The sequence below is a fragment of the Giraffa tippelskirchi genome, chromosome 4 (assembly GCF_054371585.1).
Source record: "Giraffa tippelskirchi isolate mGirTip1 chromosome 4, T2T-mGirTip1v1.2.pri, whole genome shotgun sequence".
NCBI lineage: Eukaryota > Metazoa > Chordata > Mammalia > Artiodactyla > Giraffidae > Giraffa > Giraffa tippelskirchi.
The window spans coordinates 31,083,703-31,102,175 of record NC_137278.1 but is presented as its reverse complement, the minus strand read 5'-3'; the positions used below and the strand labels follow the sequence as shown (position 1 = coordinate 31,102,175).

Genomic DNA, 18,473 nt, shown 5'->3' with positions numbered 1-18,473 from the left:
TGCACAAGAGATCGTTTTTGAAGCAGGGTCTCTCCCAATTCCACGTGCCTCCTAGGCCACTCCTACCCTCTTCCTTCAAGAATCGGGCTCAGCTGCGGGCCCTCCTGCGGCAAGCTCAGGCCGGCGTTTGGGCTGCCAGGGTGGGCGGGGACACAGGCCCGGCGCGCCGGGCAGGGGAGTTGTCCCAAAACCTCAGCCCCCGCCTCTCCGAGCCCGGAAGGAAGCCGCGGCAGAGGAGGGGGCGCCCGGGATGCCCCGAGCGTGCCTCACCTGCGGGAGGGCACGTCCCGGGCTTTTACTTTCCGAGACCAGGCCTGCAGGGGGAAGGCCCTGACTAGCCCATCCTTCCTGCCGCCGCCCACCCCGAGCTTCCACGCAGCGATCGCCGCGTGGGGCCGCGGGGGCCCCTGCAACTCGCCCCCGCGCTCCTCCTCGCGCTCCTCCTCCTGCCCCCGCACCGGGTCAGGGTCCAGAGCGGAACTCCTCGCCCCCGGCACCTCCCTTACCCCCCCACCCCAGCCCCAGCTCCGGACCCGCTCGCCGAGAGGGCGGTGACTGCGGGGAGGGAGGGGCGCCGCCCGCCTCCCGGGGCCTGGAGGGCGCGTGGCCCCGGAGCCACCAGCGCCGCTCGGGGACTCACTGTGCTGCGCGCCCGGGCTCGGCAGGCTCCGCTCGGCGCGCAGGCGGGGCAGAGGATGCTGGCGGGCTTCCCCGGCCTCGGCCCGCGCTCCCGCCGCCAAAGGCCCCGGGTGCGCCCCTAGCCGCGCTGCCGCCGCCGCCACCGCGACCACTGCGGGGCCAGAGGGAGGGCGCCGGCCCCGCGAGTCGCAGCCCAAGAGGCGGGCGCCCCCGAATTTTCCAGCCGCCGCCGCCTCCTCCTCTTTTCTCCAGCGCCCGGGCGCCTGTGGATGCTGAAGGGCAGCCCTGCGCCTTTCCCGGCCTGACGGCGGGAGGGTCGCGCCCCGGCCGGGGGACAGCTGCACGCGTGACCCGGCCTCGCAGCCCGCGAGGGGACTGGCCCGGGCCACGCGGCTCTCGAGTTCCCGCACAGGTAAGCGCAGGGGCAGAGCCTGCCTTCCGGAGGTCAGACAGTGCCCGGAGATGGGGAGCCCCAGGGGCCAAAGGGCTGGCTGGGAAGGGAAGTAAACAGAGGAAGATTCAGGAACCCCCCAGGCTGGCTCTGGTTTCTTGGAGCATGTTTTATCCTCACATTCTAAGACTTGGGCCTGGAGGCGACTTAGATGAGATCAAGGGGGTGAGAGAGACTGAAATGACACGGAGAGAGACCAGGGATGGGTGGAGAGGTAGCCAGGCCCGTCCACAGCCGGAGACAGGAAGCAGAGTGTTTGGGTGGACAAGACTAAGTATGTGTGTGGATCGGGTGGTGGCCGTGAGCGTTGGGGTGGTGGGAGAAAGGCCTCGGTTTTGGGCTCTGGCAGCAAGGATTCTTCCTGGAGGGCTGGGGCAGGTCATGGAGAAAGCTCGGGTAGGAAGGAAGGGGGGCTTCTACTCAGTGATGTCCTTTTAAGTTCCAGATGGTCAGCGCTGCCTGGGCCCTGGAATCCCGCTCTGCGTTCCTGCCCGAAGTGGCCCCGGGTCTCTGAGAGCCCCGGTAGGTGGCCCGTGCCAGAACGCTTCCTCTGCTCTGCGGCTGGCTACTCCGGAGCCAGTAGAAACAGATACCAGCCAGGATGCCGAGGACCCAGGGCTTCTCCGAGCCCGAGTACTCAGCCGAGTACTCTGCCGAGTACTCTGTCAGCCTGCCTTCGGACCCTGACCGCGGGGTGGGACGGACCCATGAAATCTCTGTCCGGAACTCGGGGTCGTGCCTCTGCTTGCCTCGCTTCATGCGGCTGACCTTCGTACCAGAGTCCTTGGAGAACCTATACCAGACCTACTTCAAGAGGCAACGCCATGAGACCCTGCTGGTGCTAGTGGTCTTTGCGGCCCTCTTCGACTGCTACGTGGTGGTCATGTGCGCTGTGGTCTTCTCTGGCGACAAGCTGGCCCCCCTCGCTGTGGCCGGGATCGGGCTGGTGTTGGACATCATCCTTTTCATGCTCTGCAAAAAGGGGCTGCTCCCCAACCGGGTCACCCGGAGAGTGGTGCCCTACCTGCTGTGGCTGCTGATATCAGCCCAGGTCTTCTCCTACCTGGGCCTGAACTTCTCCCGTGCCCACGCGGCCAGCGACACGGTAGGCTGGCAGGCCTTCTTCGTCTTCTCCTTCTTCATCACGCTGCCGCTCAGCCTCAGTCCCATTGTTGTCATCTCCGTGGTCTCCTGCATCGTGCACACACTCGTCTTGGGGGTCACCGTAGCCCAGCAGCAGCAGGATGGGCTGAAGGGAATGCAGTTGCTGAGGGAGGTGAGTCCGACCTTTTGACCCGGTCAGTGACTTCCCTCCCCAGCGGCTCTCAGCTGAGGTGGTACCTGTTTCATACGGGGAGTGGTCTGGGGCTGGAAGGACCACCTCTCTCTCAACCCCTGGCTTCGCAGTAGCGCTGGTCTGTGGTTGGCTTGAGGGATGAGAGGATTTCCGGACGTTGGCCACTCTGTCAGTCCACGCCCAGCCTGAGTGGGTGGCCGAAAGGGCCTGGGCCTGATCTCAAGCGAGGCAGCCTTGTCTTTGTCATTGACCCCTCCCGGGAAGGACTCTCATAGGGAAAGAGGGCTCCCCCAGCTTCTGGCCTCTTAACTTGGCATTGAGTGGCTTCAGCAAGAGGCTGACTGTGTGGACTCAGTGTGCCTCTGCCCAGTGGGGACAGTGTTTGCCTACCTAAAGCGGTTGTTATCAAGATGAAAGGTTGTGGGTGACCTCAAAGAACGAGATGTGAAGGACTGTGTGGTTGTCATAGATCCCATTTCTGCTGCTGAGAGCTCAGGGTGCTTGAGCCCTCAGATAATAGAGGGCGTGGTGGTCCCCCCCCCCCCCCCCCGCCCCGGGAGCTGTGGTGTGGGGATGCAAACGGGGACAGGGTAGCCAGCCACAGTGAGGGAGGGTCTGCTGGTTCTGGAGGACGCCTTCTGCTGGAAGGGGCGGAAGTTTGGCTTCAACTTAATAGATAGTCTGTGCTCCCCACTGGGTGCCAAGACCCTGGGTAGGTGCTGAGGGGCTGCGGAGATGTGATGCCTGGCCTTCTGATCTGGGTCACCTATGGGGCGATGGGGGTTCCATAGGGCTGAGAGTCTATGAATTCCATAGCTGTGTATCCTACTCACTACCTTTTCCTCATTTTGTGTATGAGCCCAGAGATGGAGAGTGACCTCTCTCAGTCCACACAGCTAGGTATGGCAGTGGGTAGCTGGAATGTCCGTGTCCAGATTCCCATTTCAGGACTCTTCCTTCTACGTCACACCACTGCCCCCATCTCAGCCAGAGTCTCCTGGGATGGGGGGCTGAGTCTCCAGGGGCGCAGCAGTGCTAGTGTTCAATGCAAGCACCCTGTGGGGCTGCCTCATTGCCTCCCACTTGGTTAGAGGAAAACACAGGTTTTTTTCCTCTGTTTTAACTTTCCCCCCGGTTCTTGGACTAAGATTCTTCCTGTTTTCCCATTCTGGCTCATGCAGTGTCATCTCACAGAAGCTTTGTGCCTTGATTCTGCAGGGGCCCAGCCCTGGGCTGGCGTACATGGATTCATGCAGGCACACTGGAAGGTCCCTTTTCCTCCCAAGGCCCTGTTCATAAAAGGGTGACAGCCTGCCATACCCCTAATGACGTCCGAGTTGGCGAACTTCAAGTTGTGCCCCTGCCAGCTGAGGGCCCTGCTGGAAGCTATCTGGGCAAGAATGGTGAGAGGCATTCCTTTTGGGAATCAATGAAAAGCACAGCTTGTGGGCAGATCGGTGGGCATAGCAGCCCTTGGGGCCTGGGATCAAACTTGGAACCCTTTCCTTTTTCTAAACAGTCACTTCTAGCTCTTTCCTCTTTGCCGGGGTCCCTGGACCCCATGAATTTCCAGTATGCTTCACTGCCCATGAAGGAGGCAAATCAGACATTCTCCACATTGGAGCCCAGAGCGTGAATGCTTGATTGCTGATGTCTTTGGGGAGCTGCTAAGAAACAGAAACTCCAAAAGATTAGGAAACAGGAGAAAAAAAAAGAAAAATAAGTAAATCAAGAATAGCAGTTGTTAGCATCCCAGGAGAACATGACCTTGACATGGAAGCAGTGCCTTGGATGCAGCTTTAGGACTAGAAGGGGAGAGAGAGGGGGCTCCCAGAGTCTTTGGGAGCCTGAGAATGCAGGAGGCCCCAGCCTTCAGTGGGCTGTGTTCCAGAAGTTTCTGAGTCACTTGTTTGGGACTAATATGACTTTTTGAAAAGGTGCCTGCGTTCCCAGGCCCACCCACCAAAGTCTTAAGTCATAGGGGCCCTGCATTCAGTTTCTAGGAGCACGATGGAGCCCTGAGCGGCATAGAAGGGGGCAGGGCTGGAGGACAGCGACGTGAGAACCCCCCGAAAGTCAGAGTAACACCGGGCACTTCCTTGCATCGCTTTCTCCTGCCCACAGACTCCTTTTGCTTTGTCTTCTGCCATCACCTGTTGGCTCCAGCCAGGGACTCCCTCCTGGTTGGGGGGGGCGGTGAACCCAGTTTCACAGTTAGAAGTAGACACTGGATTTCTGGGGCTTTGTGAGTGCCAGCAGCGCCAAAGGAACATCCCCAATGCCTGAGTGTGCTTCCTCTGGCCCTTCATCCCCACAAACCCATACTTGAGTCTGGGGTGGGGGGAGATAGAAGGACATGGGGGCTTTGGGGTAGCCTGAAGTATCAGAGGCAAGCCACCCAGCCTACCCTGCCTGGCTCTTCTCATGGAGGCAGGCTGGTTGGGGTTCCAGCAGGAAGAGCAGATGGAGTCAGGGGCTGCGGGATGGGGTGTCGCTGGGGCTTCATTTATCAGTGGGTGAGTGGCTTTGACTGAGCAACAAGTATGGGCCTTGCAGCCTGCAGGTCTGGGACTGAAAGGAGTCAGATAATGTCAGAGGCTGTGGTGGAGGAGAGCACGGTGTGGGGCTGGGGGAGGGAGAAGCAAACTGGCTTTCCCCACATCCCTCCCCTTGCCTGGGTCCTGGCCCACCTTGCCTTTTACTGCAGCATCGGTGAGCTGATGAAGCAGGGAGGGGGTCAGGGGCAGGGCCAGGCAGCTGCTGATGGGTGAGAACGAAGGGGAAGATGGGGCGGGAAGAAGATGCAGCCAAGATGGGGAACATTCCTGTGGCCAGTGGCTGCTCCCAAGGCCCTCACATGTGGCCGCAGACATCTGTTAGCTTCTGAAAGGGTCCTTAAAAAATGAGTCTGGCAAATTAGGGGCGAGGAACCCCTGAGAAATATTTTACAGCTTTATTTCCTAGCAAAGAGGCTATTCAGGAGCAAAACTCTCTCATGGAATTAATAGCCTGTTAAGACCTTTATTCACAAATTAGAGCATGATGGAGCCATGGATGTGTGATTCCTTTCACACCTACAAATTACACAGCAGATCATCTACCTGGTGAATGTGCATTTGGCTCTGGGAGGCTGGAGGGAGCTCATGCTGCAGATGTCCTGTGTATAGGCTGGAACTCAGGTTCACACACATCATCTCAACTGATCTTGGGTGTTACTGGCTCCATTTTACAGATGAGAAAAGTGAGGCTTAGGAGAATGAGAGAAGGGAGGAGGACTGGTAACTAGGGAGGGATCACTGGTGTGGGGGGGGATGATGGGTGAGGAGCAGGGGGCGTCCCTGAAAGCCTCTTTTTCTCTATGACCTCTTTCCTGTGTCCTTGGCTGTCCCCCGATGCCTTTGCTATAAGCAGCGTTGAAGAACAGGGCCAACAGGTGGGAGGCCCTAAAATATCACAAGGAGCACCCCTCTGTTTCCCCCTGGGAATTGGATGTAAAGAGGGGAGAAGCCTGTGACAGAATGTTCCTGGTGGAGGCGTGGCCGGGAATTCGTGAGAAGTGAGTGTGGGGAACAGGAGCTGGATGGGGAGGTGGGGAGGTATAGCCTGGGGCTTGCAGCCTTCGAGGTAGGGGTGTGTGTGTGTGTGTGTGTGTGTGTGTGTGTGTGTGTGTGTGTGTGTGTGTGTGTGTGTGTGTGTGTGTGTGTGTGTGTGTGTGTGTGTGTGTGTGTGTGTGTGTGTGTGTGTGTGTGTGTGTGTGTGTGTGTGTGTGTGTGTGTGTGTGTGTCTTGCAGCCTTCGAGGTAGGGGTGTGTGTGTGTGTGTGTGTGTGTCTTGCAGCCTTCGAGGTAGGGGTGTGTGTGTGTGTGTGTGTGTGTGTGTCTTGCAGCCTTCGAGGTAGGGGTGTGTGTGTGTGTGTGTGTGTCTTGCAGCCTTCGAGGTAGGGGTGTGTGTGTGTGTGTCTTGCAGCCTTCGAGGTAGGGGTGTGTGTGTGTGTGTGTGTGTGTGTCTTGCAGCCTTCGAGGTAGGGGTGTGTGTGTGTGTGTGTGTGTGTGTGTGTGTGAGATAGACAGGTATGTGTGAATGACAGACAGACAGACTGGGAGTGGGTAACAGCAATCCAGCTCTTGTCCCGTTGGCCCTGGGCTCTGCCCCCATCCCACAGTGGGACAGATGGCTCATCCTCCACAAGTGTGTAGACAGGCATCATGTAGGAACTGGAATAATAAGGAAACACATAGGAGGGGACTGGGAGGCCACTGAATCCAACTGCCTGGGGGAAAGAATAGTCAGTTATTGAACATGTAAACAGCTTTGCAGAAAGTTCCCTCTCAGTCCCTTCCCCTGGCTGCATTTTTCTGGGACCTTTTCCTATCCTTAAAGAAACAAAGTGAAGTCGCTCAGTCATGTCCAACTCTTTGCAACCCCATGGACTGTACCCTACCAGGCTCCTCTGTCCATGGGATTTCCCAGGCAAGAATACTGAAGTGGGTTGCCATTTCCTCCTCCACGGGATCCAACCTGAGTCTCCTGCATCTCCTGCATTGGCTGGTGGGTTCTTTACCACTGAGCCACCTGAATAAACATTTGGTCACCCCATCTCTGAGCTGTGCCCTCATGAACACATGCACTCGTTGTGATCTACTTCCGTGGGTACCATCCTGACCGACACACAGATTTTGAACTCAAAGATAACCCCCGGGTGCAGACCCCGTGAACCTGGGGATGGACAGGGTACTCACGTTTACTGAGCTCTTGCCGTGTTTCAGTTGAACATCTTCCAGCAAGAGGCAGATCGTCCAGATGAGGACACTGAAATATGTGAGTAAAATGGCTCATCCAGGGCTACATAGCAAGTGGAGGAGCAGGATATGAACATGGCCAGTGGAATTCCAGAGTTCCTTCTCTTCTGCCATCATAAAAGAACCCCTCAGATCTTCCCTGAGAGTCTGTTGAGATACAGTTCCAACAGGATTGGGCCCTCAGTTTCTTCACCCACAAGTATCAGAAGGAGCAACGTGGGGGATGAGGAGGTGTTTCTAGGGGCAGACATATTGCTGCTTATGGAGGGGCCGAGCTGTCTGGGCGGTGCAGCTGATAGTCTGTATACACCTTCCTGGCTGGAGGCATTGTTCCATTACAGGACCTTATAGTAACCCATGTCTATAATCATGACCCCCACTTCAAAAAAACATTAGGTTGCATTTAGTGTAAAGTGGGGTCTAATGCTACATTCTAAAAACATTTTTTATCAGAAATAGATAAGAACAAGTTTGGATGAATAAGGATTACATTTTGGCTCTCTAGGAAGTTCACTAATGTGGGGTTGCCTGTTTCTCAGTGGCCTTACTACATGTGTCGGTAAAGAATCTGCCTGCAACGCAGGAGACCTGGGTTCGATTCCTGGGTTGGGAAGATCCCCTGGAGAAGGAAATGGCAACCCATTCCAATATTCTTGCCTGGAGAATCCCATGGACAGAGGAGCCTGGCAGGCTACAGTCCATGAGGTCATAAGAGTCAGACACGACTTAGTGACCAGCCACCACCACCGTCCCTTCATTTACTCTGTTTCAGTTATCCATGGTTATATAACATAACCTCAAACTTAATGCCTTAAAACAGTAACAGTTTATTTAATCTCATGATTCTCTGTGCTCAGCTGGGTGCTGCCCTGCTTCCCATGCACTGGCCAAGGCCATTCACTTGGCTGCCTGGACCGTTTCTTTCAGCACCAGCATTCAAACGACACTATGCTGGCAAACCCTAAGAAGGTCTTACACACATGCCTGGAGCCTTGGAGCTTCTCTAAGTGACCCTTCCAAGTGGTTAGCTTGGACTTCTTCACAGCATGGTGGTAGTTATCAGAGATGTTAAAGGCTAGACCCATGACTATTGGTCAAAGCAAGTCACAAGGGATAACCCAGGTGCAGGATAAGGGGAAATTGATTCTATCCCTTGATGTGAGAGTGATATGTATATACTAGGAAGGAAGGGATGGAGGGCTGCCGTCTTCTGAGGCTTTTTACTAAACCAGGGGTTGCATGAGGGATGTTGGGGGAAAGAGATGAAGAGAGCCATGAGTCTAGGTGGGGTACCTTAGGATGCTTCAGAAGTTAGAAATGTGGTCGGCTGTATAGTCGTTTCTCTGTATCCATGGATGTGAAACTTACATACATGGAGAGCAGACTGTCTTCGTTGTACTGCGCCACTTTATGTTAATATATGCCCTTGTTATCTGGGACAGTCCCTGGAACCAGTCTTCTGCAGATACTGTGTATAACTTTTTGAAGGTATTGATTCTCTATGAGACCCAACACATCATTTCTAAGATTCTCAAAGTCAGAAACTACCTTGCATGTGAAAAGATGATCGCTTGTGGTTCCTCTGCCTGGGATTTGCCTTATGTTCTGAAGAAGAATTTGTTCTCTTTTCCAAACACGCATACTCGCTCTGTCCAGGGCACTGTCCGGAGTGGAGAGGGGCACACTGCCTCCGATAACGACCCCAGCACCAATCCCGGCCCTATCTCTCCACGTATCAGCTAGATGGGCAGCCCGGTCTGATGTTTGTATTCCTTTCTCAGGAGGTGGGAATTTGCTTGTGTACATCCGTCAGAAACATGTCCAATTTGTCTTTCTTAGCAGATTATCATTTGCCCCAAGGAGAGTAAGACCACTAGTACAGCCCCTTGCAGTGCCTTGGTCCTGACTCTCCCTCTATACATGTGTGTTGAATAAATACATTCCTGCTTTGCTTTTATCTTTATTTCCTTCCTCATCAGCTCTGCGAGTTTGGTAAATATTTGGTTAGATCGAGGCTAGGGAAACGTTCTGATGTTAATTTAAGTGATTTGAAAATGACATTTTTAAAGCAAGACTTATATAACTCTTGAAGAGAGCTAGTCTGTACTTCTTTACCACTTGTTAATAAAGTTTTTTTCTTGTCTAGGGAAAAAGCAGCAATAGAAAAGGGTTTTAGGGGCCCAGAAAATGAGTCATGGATATTCTGTTGGCCTAGTTCTAATCTTGGCCTTGGGCAAAAATGATTTGCATAAGATCATGCAGAAGAATGACTGAGCAGAGTTGGAGCTCTCACCATCCCATCCCACCTTCCTGCTAGTTCCTCTAGTCTAAAGAGAAACTGTATTTCCTGTGTCACTTACCAAGCATCATTCTAGGCAGGAGTATACAGAGAATGAGTGAAAGTCGTCCCTTGCCATCAGGGAGCTCCCAGGTTGTGGTATAAGCCTGTTAGTGAAAGAGACCCTGCCTCAAGAAACAGAGGAAGGCTTCCTAAGAGCTCACTGTTGAGCTGGGTTTTGAAGGATAAGTAGGAGTTTACCAGGTAGATTAGCGGGAACAGGGCTTTCTGATCAGAGTCATAGGAGATTCTAACTTGCTTTGGACTGGTGAGAATACTGTGTAACAGGAGCAGGAGTGAGTGGCAGGAGCTAGAGATACAAGGTATAGAGAAGCTAAGCAGTGGAAGGGCTAAAGAATTTGGGCTTTATTCCTCTAATGATGAGGCTTCATTGAAGGAGTTTAAGCAGGGGACAGATAGGATCTGATTTGTATTTAATAGAATCATTCTGGTGGACTTGAGTAAGGTTGAAACTGTTTAGGAGGCTAATGAAGTAGTCAGAAAAACATCTATTTCTGCTTTATTGACTATGCCAAAGCCTTTGACTGTGTGGATCACAATAAACTGTGGAAAATTCTGAAAGAAAGGGGAATACCAGACCACCTGACCTGCCTCTTGAGAAACCTGTATGCAGGTCAGGAAGCAACAGTTAGAACTGGACATGGAACAACAGACTGGTTCCAAATAGGAAAAGGAGTACATCAAGGCTGTATATTGTCACCCTGCTTATTTAACTTCTATGCAGAGTACATCATGAGAAATGCTGGGCTGGAGGAAGCACAAGCTGGAATCAAGATTGCCGGGAGAAATATCAATAACCTCAGATATGCAGATGACACCACCCTTATGGCAGAAAGTGAAGAAGAATTAAAGAGCCTCTTGATGAAAGTGAAAGAGGAGAGTGAAAAAGTTGGCTTAAAGCTCAACATTCAGAAAACTAAGATCATGGCATCCGGTCCCATCCCTTCATGGCAAATAGATGGGCAAACAGTGTCAGACTTTATTTTTCTGGGCTCCAAAATCACTGCAGATGGTGACTGCAGCCATGAAATTAAAAGACACTTACTCCTTGGAAGGAAAGTTATGACCAACCTAGACAACATATTGAAAAGCAGAGACATTACTTTGTCAACAAAGGTCCATCTAGTCAAGGCTATGGTTTTTCCAGTGGTCATGTATGCATGTGAGAGTTGAACTATAAAGAAAGCTGAGCGCCGAAGAATTGATGCTTTTGAACTGTGGTGTTGGAGAAGACTCTTGAGAGTCCCTTGGACTGCAAGGAGATCCAATAATCAGTCCATCCTAAAGTAAATCAGTCCTGAATATTCATTGGAGGGACTGATGCTGAAGCTGAAACTACAATACTTTGGCCATCTGATGCGAAGAGCTGACTCATTTGAAAAGACCCTGATGCTGGGAAAGATTGAGGGCAGGAGGAGAAGGGGACGACAGAGGATGAGATGGTTGGATGGCATCACTGACTCAATGGACATGTGTTTGAGTGGACTCAGGAATTGGTGATGGACAGGGTGGCCTGGCGTGCTGTGGTTCATGGGATCGCAAAGAGTCAGACATGACTGAGCAGCTGAACTGAACTGAAGTTGTCCGGGCATGATGCCATGAAGGCCACTCACCAAGATGGAATCAGAGGATGGAGAAGATGAGTTCAGGCTCAGGTGCCCGTGGGATATTCAGGTGGAACTATCAGATTATTCAGTGGATCATTATTGAACACCTTCTGTATACCAGGCCCTGGGCTTAAGATCTGGAGCTTAGAAGAGAGGTCATGGGTTCTAGATGTGGGGATCATCAGCCTTTAAGTGGCACCCAAAACCATAGGGAGGATGAGGGGTTGCCTAAGGACAATGTGTAGAATCATAAAGGAAGAGGGCTTAGGACCTAACACTAGGAAACAGCCTTGTTGGGAGATAGTTCCCCACATGGAACATCCATGCCCAAACCAATCTCTGCTTCCTGTGTGGGACATGCTTTTCCCAGGTGGCCGGTGATGAGTAGATGGACCTTTTGGGAGCAGGAGGCAGCCCCTGGCTATTGGTGTTTGCACCATTTGTTCTTTTGCATTGGGGAAGCTTAAGACAAGCCATGGTGAAGTACACCCCATGGCTGGGGTGTCAGGTGGGGGACTGCTCACAGGAGTGTTTGTCACCTTGTGGGGGAGGGAGGATAGCTCTGTCAGTTCAGTTCAGTCGCTCAGTTGTGTCCGACTCTTTGCGACCCCATGAATTGCAGCACGCCAGACCTCCCTGTCCATCACCAACTCCCGGAGTCCACCCAAACCCATGTCCATCGAGTTGGTGATGCCATCCAACCTCTCATCCTCTGTCGTCCCCTTCTCCTCCTGCCCCCAATCCTACCCAGCATTAGGGTCTTTTCCAATGAGTCAACCCTTCGCATGAGGTGGCCAGAGTATTGGAGTTTCAGCTTCAACATCAGTCCTTCCAGTGAACACCCAGGATTGATCTCTTTTAGGATGGATTGATTGGATCTCCTTGCAGTCCAAGGGACGCTCAAGAGTCTTCTCCAACACCACAGTTCAAAAGCATCAATTCTGCGGCGCTCAGCTTTCTTCACCGTCCAACTCTCACATCCATACATGACCACTGGAAAAACCATAGCCTTGACTAGACGGACTTTTGTTGGCAAAGTAATGTCTCTGCTTTTAAATATGCTATCTAGGTTGGCCATAACCTTCCTTCCAAGGAGTGTCTTTTAATTTCATGGCTGCAATCACCATCTGCAGTGATTTTGGAGCCCCAAAAAATAAAGTCTGACACTGTTTCCACTGTGTCCCCATCTATTTCTCATGAAGTGATGGGACCAGATGCCATGATCTCAGTTTTCTGAACGTTGAGCTTTAAGCCAACTTTTTCACTCTCCTCTTTCACTTTCATCAAGAGGCTCTTTAGTTCTTCTTCACTTTCTGCCATAAGGGTGGTGTCATCTGCATATCTGAGGTTATTGATATTTCTCCCGGCAATCTTGATTTCAGCTTGTGTTTCTTCCAGCCCAGCATTTCTCATGATGTACTCTGCATGTAAGTTAAATAAGCAGGGTGACAATATACAGCCTTGACATACTCCTTTTCCTATTTGGTACCAGTCTGTTGTTCCATGTCCAGTTCTAACTGTTGCTTCCTGACCTGCATACAGGTTTCTCAAGAGACAGGTCAGATGGTCTGGTATTCCCATCTCTTTCAGAATTGTCCACAGTTTATTGTGATCCACACAGTAGATCTGTAAGGGCACTTTATAAATTGTAAAGCACCTTGAGAATGCTAGCTGTTTATTTCTTTATTGCACCTAACCTAGACAGACCATCTCTGATCTTTGATCTATGAATGAATCAGACCAGGTTTATTCATCATCCTTTTCCTCATCACTCTTCTGTGTAACCAACTGGCTCTTTCCCCCTCTTTGTGATAGGATTATTTTAAGGAATGTTTTTAATTATAAAATGCCATCTAATATTGCAGAAACTTTGGAAATAAGAGAAATTTATTATAATCCTATAATAACCAATTTTGTGTGTGTCTCTTTCTAGTCTTTCCTTTCTAGAAATTTTTACAAAGCTGTACGCATTACTTTCTACTTAGTCAGCTTTATAGCACAGACTTTTTTCTGTTTTAAGTTAGTGTTCACAATCATCATTTTTAATGGCTGCATAATATGATGTCACCTAAATGTACCATAATTAACTCAACTGTTCCTTTTCTGTAGGACATTTGGTTACTCTTACTTTATTAATTTTATTTATTTATCATCTCATTTTCATTTACTTATTATTATTATGTATTTGTAATACCAGCAGGCCCATTGCCTCTCTCCTTTCCCCTCCTGGCTGTTTTGTGTCTGATGTATCTTCCTTCCTCTGATTACATTTTCAGCCATTTCTTCCAGCAGAATTCCTCTTGGTGGTTCCTAAGAAGATTGCTTTGAATAATGATGAGACCTTTTCCCGTTCCTCTCTTCAAGAGCCCTTTCTTTGTTGTAAACAGAAAAGAAAATGACATGTTTCGGAAGAAATCCCATACCACGCTTTACCCCCATTCGAAATCCTAGTGTATGCAGACTGGATTTGAACCCTCGCAAGATTCCGTGGTCGTGGGTTGTTCCCATGTCATTTGAGGACTGGTTCCCATGAAATGGGGCTAGCTGAATCAGAGCTGGCAGTGTAAGCCTGGGAGCTGCCTGCCCAGGCCAGGGTTGGGCTCAGGGCTGCCCCTGAAGCCCCTGCAAGGCTGGGTTTTCCACCCAAGGAGGCTGGGCACTGGGAAATTGATCCCCATGGGCCACATTCTTAAGAGACTGACCAATAAGCCCAAGGCTAAGTCACCAACCTGCTGATGGTAGGATGGTAGCATCCTGTCTGTTATTTGGTACAAATTTACTACCAATTCCTGAGAAACTGAATCAGTCACTTCCTGAAGAGGAATCTGAGCAAAGAGCATTGCCTGGTGCTGAAGTGGATCGTCCTCCCAGGCTGGGGCCGGGAGTCCCCCTGCTACCCCTTGGGGCCCGTTTCCCAGTAATGGGTGATGCTGTCAGCTAGACACAGCCTCGCCCAGATTGCAAGAAAAGTGCCACAATTTCTCACTCGTCAGCTCTCTGTTTTCTAAACTCCTACACATGATTACAGTTTATCTTTCATTGTGCTGCATCAAGCACTCTGGAAAACAGAGGAGTCCCCCCCTTCCCTAAACTGGGGCCCTAGTTGTTACGTGGCCCGTCTCTGGAGACAGATCTGGGACGTTGCCCTTTTATGTCAGTAAAGGGTCCTACGTAGGATGGTTACTTTAGCTGAGCCACCATTTTTCTTGTTGTTGTCTAGGAAACAAAATGCATACTTTTCAGATGAAGTTCCTTATGAGGACAAAAAATTCTATACTTTGTAAAAAATAAATATATGTATATTTGTTTGGCTGTGCCAGGTCTTAGTTGTGGCATGAGGGATCTTTAATTGTGGCATGTGGGATCTAGTTCCTTGACCAGGGATCAAACCTGTGCCCTATGCATTGGGAGTGCAGAGTCATAGTCCCTAGACCACCAGGGTAGTCTCAAGAATTCTGAACTTTTGATGCAGGGCTGTTTGTTTGCATCACGGCTGCAGCCTTTCACTTAATATTTTTTTTCTTTATTCCCTCTCTTTGGAGGAATCAATTAAGAGTAGCAGCAGGTGAGACACACAGTGAAGGAAGTCTCTGGAATGATTTAGACTGGAGGAATGTCAAATGTGTTCTTCCTTTTGGTTGAATGCTTGAGATTTCAATGTGAAACTTGTTTGCTTCCTTTATTGCAAATAGGGGAGCTGTGGGTGCCCACTGCTCCCGGGTGGCCTCATTTTGTTCATTTCCATGCCCACCTCACAACACTCATTGCTGGATTTAGGGGTAGAAAAGATCATGGAGCTTGCAGTCCAATTTACAGAGATAATAAGGTGCCCAGACTCAGAGAGTGAAGATGGAGCATGGCTGGTGTCAGGTCCAAATGCAGTGACAGTCCTTTAACCTGGAGAGATTGACACAGGTGCTTGGTCAGTTGATGCCAAAAGTTAAATTATTTGACAGTGGTCATACAGCTGTGTGTCAGAACAAAGAGAATTTTACTGTATGTGAAAAAAAGGGAGTAAAAACAAAAGCTAGATGATGGTAAGCATTGGTAGTCACCAGATGACCTTGATGCATTTTGTGTGTGTAAGAGCCACGATGCCTTAGATACTGGGCAAGAAAGGGGTTGAATGGGGCACAAAAGAACATTCTGGAGGTGATGGAAGCATTCCCTGTGGTGACTGTGGATGTAGTCACACAGTTGTGTGAATTTGTCAACACTCATCAAAGTAACATTTTATTATTATTATTTGACTGTGCCACATGGCTTGCAAGATCTTAGTTACCCGACCAGGAATGGAACTCGGGGCCCCTGCAGTGAAAGCACAGAGTCCTAATCACTAGATGGCTAGGGAATATACATTTTACATGGGTGCTTTTTATTGTATGCAAACTTTAACTCAACAAAGTAGATTTTTAAAAGTCAGCAGAATCCAGCAATCACACAAAAAAATGCACATTAATATAAACATTTATATGCAGTTAAAATAGCTTATTTCAGCTGAAAACATCTAGCTACCCGTCTTTTGTGGAAAGGAAAGATCATTGCGTCTGGACGTCATTTTTTGTCTTCCTCGTGACCTTTTGTAGGTAAGATGTGACCTGTGTAATTTCTAGTTTCAAAAAGTCACTTGAAAATAATCTGGGGACCGAATCCTAGATCTTTATGACTTTTTTTTGGCTAAATTTTTACTGTTGTCTTGCCTACTTCTAATTCAGCAGCAGTTTCTGTTAGTTACTCACATTTATTCAGAAATTTCCAAAATGCTCATTTTACTTTTCTTAGAAATAACAACTGTCTGTTGTTCATACTGATGTTTTATTTGTTTAGGTTCTTAATTATATTATGGGCTTCCCTCATAGCTCAGTCGGTAAAGAATCTGCCTATAATGCAGGAGACCTGGGTTCGAGTCCTGGTTTGGGAAGATCCCCTGGAGACGAAAATGGCAACCCACTCCATTATTCTTGCCTGGAAAATCCCATGGACAGAGGAGCCTGGCAGGCTACAGTCCATGGGGTCGCAAGAGTCCGACACGACTTAGCGACTAAACTACCACCACCACCAGAAGTTGGAGCAGATGTGCAGGAAAGTTCTAGAGAGGTCCTGCCAGCTGTGCATATAAGGTAGGCAGGTTTTGTGGGAGTGGGTGGACTTGACTAATCCAGAACATGGGTTTGGAGGACTTTAGCACCGTCCTGTGTTCCTGGCCCTCCTGCTGGAGCCCCATCCTGCCCCTCTAAGCATCTGGTCCTGGTTCTGGTTTATCCAGGGGAAGGAACTCACGTCTGCCTCTCATTCTCTACCCAGTAGCCTTCCCGGTATTTGGATTCAGCCATCTTGCTCTCTCTCAGTCTCCTCTTCAGCCTAACCCGTTGCACTTTTTCATGAAGCCCTCAGGTGACGTGGTTTCTGGGCCTTACATCATCCTAGCACTTTCTTTGGCTGCAAACTGAGACGTGGTGCCTTTTCCCGTCTTAGACACATTTTCCCCTGTCTGCTCTCAGAACCCTGCCCATCCTGCCTTGTTGCAGGACACAAATGCTAGAGGTGTAAAGACCACAGCTGTAATTTGAGGTTTGGCGGGGAGGGTGGTCTCCACTCATGGAAATTTAGATGTTGTTGTCCAGTTGCTCAGTCGTGTCTGACTCTTTGTGACCCCATGGACTGCAGCACCCCAGTCTTCCCTGTCCTTCACTCTCTCCTGGGGTTTGCTCAAACTCATGTCCACTGAGTCAATGATGCCATCCAACCATCTCATCTCTGTCACCCCCCTTCTCCTCCTGCCCTGAATCTTTCCCAGCATCAGGCTCTTTTCCAATCAAGTCTTAATAAAAGAATTAGAGTCTACGTGAAAATGGAAGTTAATCTAGAGAAACCCACTCCTGCTTAGGTGGTAGGATAGCTCCCCAGAGACTGACAGAATGTCCCTGACCTGGCAGGATGTGCATTTAAGGGAGTGGGGGCAGCAGAGGAGCTGGTCCCAGGGACCGTTCCCTGAAACTGCGGACTGGGGCTGGAGGTGTGTTTGCCTCCCTGGGCTGTCCTCTGACCTGGGACATGTCCCTCTGCAGCCTACATGCCCCTTACGCCTTTCCCTTCCCCACTGCTTCTCTGTTCCTGTTGCCCTGCCAGAGCAATAAAGACCAGCATGATTATCAAGTTACCCTGAGTCTGACCCATCGTCTTCTCTGTCTGCCCTCTTCTTTTCCTACAGGGATGCTGTGTTTGTTGTTGATTGCTTAGGAAGTCTAACTGCATGTGTGTGCCTATTGATGGGCATCTGTTGTCCTCTGTCTGCTGATTTATCTCTTCACTCGGCCAAACATGTATGGTTCTGGACACATGTTTGCACAGGTTCCTAGGGACACAGACACAGTACCCTCAGGTCCTGCCTACAAGGGAGCTTGGTTTATTTATTTTCTTAAAAAAATAATTGTTGTCTGAATATGGGCCTGGCACAGAGCAATCCTTCCATCGTTGTTGAATGTTGTTGCATGAATTATGAGTAAGTTGAATCACATGAAATCACCAATATCCAACCATTTCCAACATGCAAATATGGCAGTTTCATTTCATATGGTTCTGTTTAATATAAAAGTAACAAATTTGCTCACTAGGGAAAGCCTCAGTTCAGTTCAGTCGTTCAGTCGTGTCCAACTCTTTGAGACCCCATGGACTGCAGCGCTTCAGGCCTCCCTGTCCATCACCAACTCCCAGAGTTTACTCAAACTCATATCCGTTGAGTCGGTGATGCCATCCAACCATCTCATCCTCTGTTGTCCCCTTCTCCTCCTGCCCTCAATCTTTCCCAGCATCAGGGTCTTTTCCAATGAGTCAGCTCTTCACATCAGGTGGCCAAAGGATTGGAGTTTCAGCTTCAGCATCAGTCCTTCCAATGAACACCCAGGACTGATCTCCTTTAGGATGGACTTTTTGGATCTCCTTGCAGTCCAAGGGCCTCTCAAGAGTCTTCTCCAGCATCACAGTTCAAAAGCATCAATTTGGCGCCCTGCGTTCTTTATAGTCCAATTCTCACATCCATACATGACTACTGGAAAAACCATAGCTTTGACTAGATGGACCTTTGTTGGCAAAGTAATGTCTCTGCTTTTGCCTGGAAAATACTAAATAGTATGGGGAAATATTATCCATAGTATTATCCTTCAAGGATACCTGCTGTTAACATTAGGTCCCTTTTTACAGATAGAGGTGACGATTAATTTTTTTCTTCTATACCATGTGTTGTTCTTATTGTAAGAAATATTAATATTTCATGCATGCATGCTAAGTTGCTTCAGTCATGTCTGACACTTGAGACCCTACCG

At 50.0% G+C, this 18,473-nt stretch overlaps 1 protein-coding gene across 4 annotated transcripts in view; it reads left to right on the top strand.

Moving 5' to 3' along the window:
- The first annotated feature begins 209 nt into the window (after window positions 1–209).
- ADCY3 (adenylate cyclase 3) overlaps window positions 210–18,473 on the top strand; it is an 87,839-nt gene continuing 69,575 nt past the window's right edge. For 2 of the 4 annotated variants that reach the window (XM_081592722.1, XM_081592719.1), the window contains exons 1-2: window positions 210–1,051; window positions 1,530–2,366. In XM_081592722.1, the coding sequence (XP_081448848.1) occupies window positions 1,692–2,366 (675 nt within the window). In that variant the 5' untranslated portion in view covers window positions 210–1,051; window positions 1,530–1,691. Of the gene's footprint in view, window positions 1,052–1,529; window positions 2,367–18,473 lie in introns of those variants that run through there. The other 2 variants (XM_081592720.1, XM_081592721.1) reach the window with 2 other exon arrangements.